Consider the following 12,944-nt stretch of genomic DNA (forward strand, 5'->3'; position numbering starts at 1 on the left):
TTGTCCTTTTTTCCCTGGTCTCATTACACCAACCCAAATTATAATTATTGTGCCCGATGCTTTGTCATGGTGAGATTCAGTCATGGCCAAAGAGTTAATTAGTAGCTAGCTAACATCACTGGCGGCTTCTAAAGATAAAGAATACATAAAAACCAATAATCCTTATTCCTTCCTGTTGTAAACATATGGCCCCAGTGAGTGAACTGAAGACTTTCTGGGGTCACACTGAGCACATTTGACACCAAACGGAATTAGGCCAGTGAACAGCCAGGCATGATTTTTATTTGTCCGACTGAAACCACAGCATGTGACTGCATCATTATACTGTATTGATAAGAGAAAAACATGCAGATCAATACAGGTACTAAATATACAGTGTACAAAACAGGAACACATTCCTAATATTGAGTTGCACCCCCTTTTGCCCTCAGAACAACCTCAATTCATCAGTGCATGGACTCTTGAGGTGTCAAAAGCATTCCAAAGGGATGCTGGCCAATGTTAAATCCAATTCTTCCCACAGTTGTGTCATGTTGGCTGGATGTCCTTTGGGTGGTGGACCAACCCAGCAGCATTGCAGTTCTTGACACACTCAAACGTTTGCGCCTGGCCCGTTCAAAGGCATGTAAATCTTTTGTCGTGCTGTTGAATTTATTATGGATTTATTATGGATAAATGAATAAACAATATCCCCATTTTAAATATAATTGTATCTAGGTAAACTTATACTCTGTTGTATAAGTAATAGACAATATGAGTTCATAAGAAGAAATTGTGTGACAGGACAAGGAGTAATATAAAGTTAATGAACACCATTCCAACTAGGCAGGAACAAATGGGTTGTGGACTGTGTAAACACATAAGGTCGTTAGCCTATGGTTGACCCAACTGAAACTTAGCTCTGGGGTTTTTAGATAAGGCAGTGAGTGCATTCCTAGGGTTTCTGTTAATTAAAACTGTCAGTTCAGTGGTGATCGATAATGTTGAGGGGTCAAAAGTTATCTGGGAGTGTGTTAGTAAGTTAGAATGAACTTTTCACCTTACTTTGTCCCGGTCGAGAGGAGGGGATTCGGTTAAGGCAGTGAAATGACGTCATGATCTGTATATAAACTGATGCATGTGTTTAAGTGGTAGCTCGCTCCGAGAATAAATTCTATGACCTATTATTTAAAGACTGGTCTGTGTCTATTTTATGCAAACAAGAAATCTTACAAATTCTCATAAAATAGATTAAGGGCTTTCAATTGATGAAAGCACATTGTCATAATTAAATTATACTAACACTTGCCCACTCACACCCTGATACCTACACAATCGATGTCTCAAGGTTTAAAAATCCTTCTTTAACCTGTCTCCTCCCCCTCATCTACACAGATTGAAGTGGATTTAACAGGTGACATCAATAAGGGATCATTGCTTTCAGCTGGATTCACCAGGTCAGTCTGTCATGGAAAGAGCAGCTTTGCCGAAATTGTTCACTCATGACATACCATGCCCTTTATTCATTTCACAATTAAAAACCACAAAGCATTGGTCCTACAGTGATACTCAAATGTGTGGTTTGCTAACACTGAAAATCTGCAAGGCTTGGGGACAATGATGATCTTAATAGCTCCAATAGTGCCTTCCAGATACATACTTTAAGAAACCATACACAATTAATTTAAATGTTTTTATTTACAATCAAAACTGGAGAAAAAAAATGTAATCGCTGAAACATCTTGGTATTTTGATACATAAAACAAAATCTGTTAGTATCATGCCATTATGATAACTTGAGTAAATGAGGTTATATTGTGGATAAATAATGTTATCTTTACATGTTGTTTTCTTGCAGCTACACTGTCAATTAAAGACAAATGAAAGCCCTTTCCCCGAGGGCTGTTTTACTCTCGTGCACTGTCGTGGTATTCATCTTTACCCAATCCCTAAGAAAAGATGCCCCCTGTGGACAACATGAGTGATTCACATCACAGCTGCCTAATTCTTACCAACTACACACTTACCAGCTTGGACACTACACCACAACACTTACCTCTAAACATAAGACACTTCCCTAAATACCAATGCTTTCTCTGTCTAAATTAATAAAGACAACAACAATAATTGAAGTTAAATTGCACTTATATAAAGAAATTAATTAAAGTCCACCACATGCTTAGATGCTAACTCAGTGGCTGCTCAGGGTGCATGCTAACATACTGAGGTCAGTAAGTCAAGAGATGCCATTCAGTAACGTGTTCCATCACACTTATTTATAATGAATAATATGGAAGACAAAGTGCCACATTAAACCTCTATGAATATAGACATGTCAAATTCACTGGAATCAAATCCTGTTTAAAATATGAAGACAATTTAAGTGAATCGAAGGCTATTTTCAGAAATAAATCCCCAAAGATTGTTCCATGGACAATATGAGTGAAAAGTTTTGGGAGATCCACGGGTGGTCTGCTTCATCTTGGTGAATGGCAGCCATTTCCAACTTTAGTTTGAATTTGTTATGGGGAGAAGTTTGAGGAGGGCATGTCAGTCTTTCTTTGAAGTGTGTTAGCAAAACTAAGGCCCTCCCCACTCCACATTAGGACCTTGGACCATGACCCTTGGACACAGCCAATCCGATGAGGCCTGCTAATCCAGCAACGCCCAGGCCGATTCCTCCGACAATTGCCATGCCAACCAAACCATCTGTGTAGAAAAAAAGTGCCGTCAAAACATGAACATTGCCCTTATTACTTATACCTATTCAGCTTCTACCCATCCTGTGTCGTGGTAATTTCCTGTATTACTAAACATCGAGAGAGCAAACCACACACAAGTCAGAGTTATATTATAAAGTCCATCTTTAATTATATTAGCTTCACCATAGCCCTGTGACTCTCAGATCAATTCAGTGACTATAAATGAATTCTCTGAGTCCTTACAAAACAGTTCTTAGTATCATTTATAGCCAAGACACACCCATCTCAACTCACATGACGAAACACAGATCTTAGGAACATTACAAAGGAAGACTTTACTTGAGAGAGGAGTATCCCATAGCCAGATAGCATTAGCTATGAATTATCATTCAGTTTGCTCTCTTAAGACAAGGTTTTACTTCTCGTTCTTGGTACAACATATTACCAAACCATTACCTCATCCAATGGCATATATCAATTGTCAATTCTAGATACTTCCATCTCAAATACAAACCTTCCTGGACAAGCTCACGGAGACAGTGAGCCTCTTAGGTTATATACTAGCTCAAGATAAGGGCAACCTCAAGAGGGGACATACAATAGTTACAGACACATTCCCATAGAGAAGACAAGCCTCCATTCTGTCCTCCTCTCCTTCTGATATTCTTCATAGCATCACATGGTTTAACAGATACATTGACATATGAAGACAAGCCTGACCACTCCCCTCTCTGGGCCCCTAGTGACTAAGCCCTAGCAGAGAAGGGATAACTGCAAACTGCCAACAGTATTATCCAAAAGAAGACATCCTAATGACAAATATCTCACATAAGCATTATTATGTAAATAAAACATATTATTTATGAACGTTACCTAACTAATTCTGATTCAGCCACGACACCTGTCCTGCCTGATCAGTGATCAGAGAGGAAAGAATATGAGAACATTACACAAATTAGACCCAGCATTGATAGGTGTTCCTTGGCCTCCCCACTCACCTTTCTTTAGAGCCTTGTCTATTAGCTTCTCCAGCTCCAAGGCCTGGTTGTTGCCCGGTTCATTCTTCAGGAGAGTGCGGATATACTTCAGACCTTTCTCATAATCCTGTGATGATAAAAAAATATATACATATATGGAGCGATAAAGAGATATGGAGCAATAAAGAGAGATAGAGATACAATTGAGTAAGAGGTGCTATGATATCTTCCGCAATTAACTCAAGAGATGGGAGACGGAGTCATCTATTTCATGAAAATAAGTTATCTAATGAGCTATGTCTTATAACCTTTGGGTAATATAGTAGTACAATGAACATCACCTTCAGTCTGTAGTTGGCCACAGCTAGGTAGAACAGGAAGTCTCTGGCATCGTCCTTTGATCCCTTGTTAACCAGCTCTATAAAACAAATTGAGCAACAGTACCAGAAACATTATTATAGGCAGATTAAGTAGGCCAATGCATATTGCACTATGTCAGCATTTCATTCAAATAAGTTGGAAATCCAATCACTCATATTCATAGCTATGTAGAGAGACATTTGTAAGGATATCTTACTGACAGTCTTCTGAGTACACAAATAATGTTGGCTACCCACCTTCCAACAAAACAATTCCTTTCTTAATGTCGTCAGAATACTTGCTCCGGATCAGACACCACGCATATTCAAACTTGGTCTCCTTTGACACACCCCCCTTCACCGACTCAGCATTGTACTTCTTCTCAAATTTCTGGATGGTCAAAACAGAACAAATATGGGTACCTTCAGCGGTTTCAGACACTGACTGGCAAGGGTGATATGTTAGGCCAGGGTGTTGATAGTCTTTATGCTGAATTTACAGAAGGCAGTAACAGTAAACACTCAATTGCTGTGTTTACATCTCAAGACTTGCTGCATTCATGTCATAACGAAACGCTTTTTAAAAAATGATGTTGACAGTGCAGTAGCTACAGTAATGTAGTCTCATAATGCGTCATGGTAATGCATGTTGTGTAAAAGCCAACTCACATGGGACAGTAGCAGACAACATCAATACAATATGATACACCTAATGTACTCAACAATTGGCTTTTAAACTTTTCATTGGATTGAAAAGTCCATCAAAATGCTTCATACATATCTGTATACTGTGTAGTTGGGGGAAAAATAACATACCAGAACGCAGCTGGTGTAAGTGATGATGTGTAAGGAATGACACAGCTAGCTACTAGCAATATGGCTAACGTTAGCTAGCATATGTTTCACTTCTACAGCTACACTGTTGTAAACGTTTGATCAACTATTAACGACTGTAGCTGGGTATTTAGACACCATGCTGTCTACATAAAATACAGCTATGTTCTAAATCATGACAATAATAAAACGTCAACTTACCAAAAGGTCTTCTGGAGCTACTAAATCGCTCACAACAGCCTCCATGTTTTCAGAAGTAACAGATAGAAACGCACACTTTACCACGTGACAAGCTCGATCAGTTTCCACTGGATACCACAGCCACAAAGTCCAAATTGGCTATATCAATTCAAATCATTAAAACAAAAAAAAATAATTTGTGGCTGTGGTAAAGTTAAAGTCATATCATTTCCATGTTTCCAATGAAACACGTTTTTGCTACATCAATGCGAATACAAGGTTTTATTGTCACTTACACATGACGCTACAAAAACGTTAAAATCATATGGTTTTATTTAATGCAAACAGACATTGGAGTGTATTGGAACCTTTGACTCTTAGCCTGAAGAGTCAAACTAAACGTACTGTCCGTGGGCGTGGTGTAACGTTTGGCCAGAGGAAGGAGTGTGTAGCCAGCCAGTCAAATATTTTCTCTTTCTTCTGAAAAAAAAAAGCGTTTTTCATTCTACGTTTTGAAGCTCCACAATGCCACTACAGAACACATTTCCCCTTTTGTACTTTAACTATTATCGTTACAACACTGTATATAGACATAATATGACATTTTAAATGTCTCTATTCCTTTGGAACTTTTTACTGTAAAAAAAATGTATTGTTTATTTCACTTTTGTTTATTATCTATTTCACTTACTTTGTAAATGTAAACATGTCTTTCCCATGCCAATAAAGCCCTTTGAATTGAGATAGCGAGACACAGACAGACAGACAGACAGACAGACAGACAGACAGACAGACAGACAGACAGACAGACAGACAGACAGACAGACAGACAGACAGACAGACAGACAGGTTATTATAGATCATGGTTATAGACAGGTCAATATGTTTAGTTTCACCAGTCTTACAAGTAATTTAGAAGGTATGATTTAGAGGGCTACAGGGCTAGTATCTCACCATGTAACAGCAATGGCAGTCAAATTCCTGTGTCCCTATTTAGAAAAATATATATATATATATATTTCTCCTTTATTTAACCAGGTAGGCTAGTTGAGAACAAGTTCTCATTTACAACTGCGACCTGGCCAAGATAAAGCAAAGCAGTGTGACACAAACAACACCAGAGTTACACATGGAATAAACAAACATACAGTCAATAAAACAATAGAACAAGTCTATATACAGTGTGTGCAAATGAGGTAAGATAAGGGAGAACAGGCAATAAATAGACCATAGTGTGAAATAATTACAATATAGCAATAAACACTGGAGTGATAGAAGTGCAGAAGATGAGTGTGCAAGTAGAGATACCGGGGTGCAAAGGAGCAAAATAAATAACAGTATGGGGATGAGGTAGTTGGATGGGCTTATGTACAGGTGCAGTGATCTGTGAGCTGCTCTGACAGCTGGTGCTTAAAGTTAATGAGGGAGATATGAGTCTCCAGCTTCAGAGAATTTTGCAGATCGTTCCAGTCATTGGCAGCAGAGAACTGGAGCTATGGCTCTCTGTGTTGCTGTTCTGTTCACTAGACATTGCAACCTATTACACACACAAACACACACATACATTCCATGTGGAAATTCATTTGACTTCAATTAGAGTAAAATGTGAAATGTGCAGCTGATGATAGTGGAAAGGTGACGTTAGTCAGTAATATCTAAGATATTACCTTTGATTATAGCGCTCTCTGCTGTCGATATTGCGGCATCGACCAGGAACCGTCTGTAAGGGCAACATGCCATTTCCAGTGCCCCGATGCACTTTGAAACGAGTTCCCTCAGTTTAGCGTTGTCTGTGCACGAGATATGAGTAGGATGACACAGAAGAGAATAAAATCAACACAAATGTACAAACGTAATGCTTTTTAGCTCTATATGCTCTAGACTCATATTTAGGATTGGCTGTGTGTCTAAAATACCGCTGATAATAAAATATAATGGTCTCTATTGTAGTGCACTTGCCTGCCATTGGACTCTACTTTGGCTTGTTTTGAAACTGAAAACGGAGATCATAGTATGACAACTTTATTTAAGTTACGATAGCGTGGTAGAAGTTGGTTTTGTTTTGCAAATGTATCATCTTACATGGGAAGGGACGAACCTACACTTGTGCAATGTTGAGATCTATGCCATTGGTTCATGTTGACCTCTACGCCCCGTCGGTTCGATGAAGGTGTGTGTCATTTTGGGGTGAGATTTGAAATGTGCCAGCACAGCCACAGTCTCTCAGCATTAGAATAATGAAATGCCTGGTTCTACTTACTACAGTAAACACACATTCAACGAATACATTCAAAGAAAATGAAATATTTTGTAAGGAGAGCAGTTTTTCTTATTTGCTTTATTTTTCTTTGCAGTGACTAAAAGGCTTGCAGGCGCCACTCGCACACCAGTTTGGTGTTGGTGCCACAGAGCTCTCAAGCGTTCCACACTGTTCAAACTGCAGTATCTTCACATGTTTTTGCGTATAATCATAACGTGATTAGCCTGCTTAATAGCTTACACATTAGTTCAAAGGTTGAAATATTAAAGTGTTTCCCATAACCCTGTTACCCAGATCACAAAGGACACAGTATTCTGAGGCCTCAACTCATCAGAAACCAAACCTTGAACTGGCTCAAGCTACTGAATTTCACTCTATACCTGACTACATGACAAAGTAGCAGATGTCTGAATGTTGTCATTGTTCCAACTAAAAGTTGTATCAGTTTCGTATTAACCAACGTCTGTACTGATGCATGTATGTCATCTTGAGACTCAGAAGAATTATTTTTTATTTTTTTAAGAGAGAGATCACAAACTCAACACCATGCTGAATACAATGAACACTCATATTACTTTGTAATACTCTATGAGAGGTACTTTACCTATTGAGATCAGAACAGAAGTCCGGCCTGGAGACCCGTCTCCATTTTTTGTGATTCCTTTAAAGCTAAAGGGAAATAGACACAGGATTGGTATCTAAACAGTCATTTCAATGGACTTACAATCTGACTTAAAATATTTGATAGATGGGTCAGGGTTCAACGTTTTTATTTCCTTAATTGCGACAGCAAAAACTCTGACATCTAAAGATTCCAGTTGCAGCTTATATTCACTAGACAATGGGACACTTCCAAGAAAGATAATGCATAAGATAAACACACACACTATAGTTAGCACTTATTATTACATTTGATTAACTTGACAAACTTTTTTTTTGGTAACTTTATTTCAAATGCTGAAAACATAGTGAATGGATGTCCAATGCCATGGAAATGAGCACAGACCTCAAATCAGTTATTGATAAAACTATACAGTATTCAATACATAGACTAGGAAATAGCGGAGCGATTTCTGCACAGTGCACCTTTAAAGACAGAATCCTATTTGATTTACTGGAAAAACACTATTCAACAGAAGTTTTGCTGAACAGTAGGCTGGTTTGAAATGTCTTTATTGTGGCAGGATGTGAGGAAACAGTCGCCAAGCCACCACTAACACTTCACATGAGTTTTTCCCAATGATAATGCTTATAGTACATACTGTTTATTTCTCATTGAATTCAATGGGGAAGATGTTAGATTTTTTTAGTTGATGTTATTAACCATATTAGTGTGTTTAGTTACAGCAAATAGACCAGATTGTCAAAAACCCTTCAGTCAAAAAGAAAGTCTCAGAATCACATGGAAAAGTCACATGAGAATGAATATGCAAAATCTTTTAGATTAATTCTAATACTTTCATGAATAATCAATAGTAGTCAACATATTGAAGATGAATCTGATGCTCATGTACAGTAGCCCACAGTGACTAAGTTTACGTCCATGATTCTATTGGATTATGTTGGTGATAATAGCATTTATAATTGAAGAGGGTTTTGCTAAATTGATATTCCATTGACAACTGACACACATATGTGCAAGAGTGTTCAGCATATTCTAAAATAGTTTTGTAGTTCCAAATAAAGTGTTTAAATGCCTAATATTGCCTAATATTCTCCTTTCATCCCATTGGGACAAAATCCAACTCATAATTGCTTCATTTGGATTACTCTTGCCCAATAGCGGTGTTTTGCTGCGTTCAGGTACTAGTCGGAACTAGGATAATGTCCAACATGCTAACTGGTTGAATGCAGCATGTGTATAACTACAAGCATTTGTATGGAGTGTTATATTCCAAATGAGTGTTCATTATGACTGATATTACGGGTACATTTCAGCACCCTCAGTAGCTAGGTTTCCATCCAATTGGAGACAGATTTGCATTTGAATATTAAAAAACATGTCCTGACGAAAAGGACTCTGAGCCAGTGCATCATAACCATCATATTGTTTGAAGGTACTGCAGCCTGCTCATTGATTGATGGCTACCTGAAATAAGGCTCTCATAGGATTGCCTCTGATAATTCAAAGGCTGACTCTTGAAGCACTCACTGAATTGCTGATAGAGTTTGATAGCCATCACTATCACTGCACTAATGTTCAACATGACAGAGGAAAATAATGTAAACAATGACAGTCTCATCATGGTTGGTTTGATATATACATATATTGATGTAGATTATCACGCTCAGGTCCGGACTGGTCCACCTGGTATTTCGGGCAAATGCCAGATGGGCTGGTGCATTTTTAGTCTAGTGGGCCTGTCTAACTTATTTTATTTGGTTGTGCACGATGATCATTATCTGGCTAATAATGGGGGCCTTGAGGAAAAGAAATGGGCCAGTGTAGGGACCTCAAGGGAAACGATGGGTGTTGAAAATGCCAGGCCTGATTTCTGGTCCCAGTCCGCTCCTGATCACACTACGTGTAACAAAGTGGCATAAATAATGTATTGATGACTCAAGAAGGGCCATGCCAGAATATCTGGCTGGTGATAAGCAGAGCCGTGTATAGAGCTACTATCTCTCATAATAAGGTCATAGCTATGTTTAAAAAAATATATATGTATCTTTTATCCCATAATTAGGCATACTTTTTACTTTTTTTTTACCTTGAAATCAAAACAGGGCCTCATGCTCATGAATTAAGGATTTCTCTCACATATGACTGTACATGTGATGAGAATAAAGCCCACTACAGCTACACAAACATTCATGGGTCCAGGTGCAGAAGGGCACCAGCATTTGGAGCTGATGTATATGAACACCAAGACCAGGCATAAAGATCCAAGCAGATAGGGATGAAAGAATGGACCTGGGAGTCATTGAAGTACACAACACCTAGAGATGCAAAGGTAAAATGTATTTACAGGGTGGGTTCTGGGACGGGGTGATTTCAATATGACGGTTGGAAATGTATGTGTTTGAAAGTGACCCAGCCTCAAATTCTACCAAATGATGGAAGCAACAATTCTAGGGTAATGGACAACAAAGCTTACATACAGTTGGAAAGAGAGCCATTGCTATTATCTCTTCTGTGACAGCAAGGGCATCGCTGTTGACGGCTAATTCAATTTTTAAGTGAAAAATAAATAATGAATAAATTAGTACATTTTCACATTTTGTGTTTGGAAAAAGTGAAATAATGCAGATACACCTGAATGATGAGACAGAGTGTCCTGGCAGAAGTAAGGATGTAATTATAAACTGTTATCAAAGCTCAACACAAAACTGATATTCAAAAATAAAAACTCTTGTAGGCCTAAAAAGCAGAATGTTTCTGGTTAGTTACTCAAAATGTGATTGTAATGGTTGTGTTTAAAAACTCTGATTTAAAAGACTCCAACAGACTTGGTCATTTGACAAGTATTTGAAAATATTTGAGTTATGCTTGATTAAGCTTGGACTTTTCACTTTTGGGACTATTCCATTGATTACATTATACAAGGCAACTCAATAAAGCACAACTCAAGTATTCAAAAGAATTTTGACCCAGGTCTGCATACCGAATCAGTGTCTCAAATAAGACGCATACGGTATACTCTAGGTCTAGTGCAGCCTATACTAATTTAATCACCATATTGTCCAATCATAGATATCAAAAGATGGGCCTACCCCGAATTGTGAATAGTTTATTTTAAAAGTATTACATGAGAGATAATAGCTGTACAAAGAGTTGAAAGTTAAGTAAAGAGGATCCTACCGGCTGTACTCCTATGGTTCTATTTAGTAGTCAAATACCTACGTAGGGCTATTAAAACTGAACACAGTTCATGCAAGGAATTACTTTCAGTAATAACACATGACTAAGTGAGGTAGCCGATAGTTAAAGATAGATATGATAATTAGTCAGTGATAGTAGACAAGCTATACAAACACAATGATAGTGTATATAAACCTGCTGCCTGATGATACACAAAGTGTTAGTAAAAAAAAGTACTCCGATAAGATGAAGCGTGATGAGTTACAATAATACAGTACATTTGATGAAAATGCTATTCCTCTGGCATAGAAAATACGACTGGGATCTAGAAGGAAGAACAAAAGCCCGTCAGCCAGAAAGTGCATATTCTAGATCTACATTATATCAAACAGGCAAAATGTAAGATAAATAGAAGCCAGGTTATTAAAGTGCAAGATTACTCTGTGGGGATTAGTTTCTTTTTGACTCTCATCAATCATTGACATGGATTAACGGATTTTATGGCTCATAAAAATTATATTAGGGTACTGAGGTTAGATATGCTATCAATTTAATGAGTCGATAAACCAGGAATATCCATTGATATTAAAATGCCCCAGACAGAAAAATGCAACTGTTACCCAGAAGGTATATTGACACCTCTTGACTTGTTCCATATTTTGTTGTGTTACAGCAAACATTTTTTTGTCACTGGCCTACACACAATACCCCATAATGTCAAAGTGGAATTATGTTTTTCCGAATGTTTTACAAATTAATACAAAATGAAAAGCTGAAATGTCTTGAGTCAATAAGTATTGAACCCCTTTGTTATGGCAAGCCTAAATAAGTTCAGGAGTAAAAAGGTGCCATACAGTATCACATAATGAGTTGCATGGACTCACTCTGTGTGCAATAATAGTGTTTACCATAATTTTTTAATGACTACCTCATCTCTGTACCCCACATATACAATTACCTGTAAGGTCCCTAAGTCGAGCAGGAGATTCAAATACAAAAGGCAAAGGGTGGCTACTTTGACGAATGTCAAATATAGCATTTATTTTGATTTGTTTAACACTTTTTTGGTTACTACATGATTCCATATGTATTATTTCATCGTTTTGATATCTTCACTATTCTACAATGTAGAAAATATAAAAAATAAAGAAAAACCCTTGAATGAGTAGGTGTCCAAACGTTTGACTGGTACTGTATAAACAGTGCTTTCGGAAAGTATTCAGACCCCTTGACTTTATCCTCATCTTGTTACGTTACAACCTTATTGTAATATTAATTAAATCGTTTTTTTCCCTCATCAATCTACACACAATACCCCATAATGACAAAGCAAAAACTTGTTTTCCAAAATTTTTGTACATTTATATATTTTTTTAATGGAAAAATTACATTTACATAAGTATTCAGACCCTTTAATTAGTACTTTTTTGAAGCACCGATTACTGCATCAAGTCTTCTTGGGTATGATTCTACAAGTTTGGCACACCTGTTTCTCCCATCTTCTCTGCAGATCCTCTCAAGCTCTGTCAGGTTGGAAGGGGCGCGTTGCTGCACAGCTATTTGCAGGTCTCTCCAGAGATGTTCGATCGGGTTCAAGACCGTGCTCTTGCTGGGCCACTCAAGGACATTCAGAGAAGCCACTCCTGCGTTGTCTTGTCTGTGTGCTTAGGGTTGTTGTCCTGTTGGAAGGTGATCATTCGACCCAGTCCGAGGTCCTGAGCACTCTGGAGCAGCTCCTTCAAGTTGGATGGGTTTCTGCTGGTGTGCAGCAATCTTTAAGTCATACCCAGATTCTCAATTAGATTGAGGTCTGGGCTTTGACTAGGCCATTCCAAGACATTTAAATGTTTC

At 37.9% G+C, this 12,944-nt stretch overlaps 1 protein-coding gene across 1 annotated transcript; it reads right to left on the bottom strand.

Moving 5' to 3' along the window:
• Positions 1-1,658: 1,658 nt before the first annotated feature.
• Positions 1,659-5,159, bottom strand: LOC115138057 (mitochondrial fission 1 protein-like). Its single transcript, XM_029674455.2, has 5 exons — positions 5,053-5,159; positions 4,276-4,408; positions 4,000-4,076; positions 3,680-3,785; positions 1,659-2,688 (listed from the first exon to the last, which is right to left on the bottom strand). Exons 1-5 carry the CDS (start codon positions 5,095-5,097, stop codon positions 2,582-2,584), a joined length of 468 nt encoding a protein of 155 aa, XP_029530315.1. The 5' UTR covers positions 5,098-5,159; the 3' UTR covers positions 1,659-2,581.
• Positions 5,160-12,944: the final 7,785 nt, after the last annotated feature.

The sequence above is a fragment of the Oncorhynchus nerka genome, linkage group LG12, assembly GCF_034236695.1.
Source record: "Oncorhynchus nerka isolate Pitt River linkage group LG12, Oner_Uvic_2.0, whole genome shotgun sequence".
NCBI lineage: Eukaryota > Metazoa > Chordata > Actinopteri > Salmoniformes > Salmonidae > Oncorhynchus > Oncorhynchus nerka.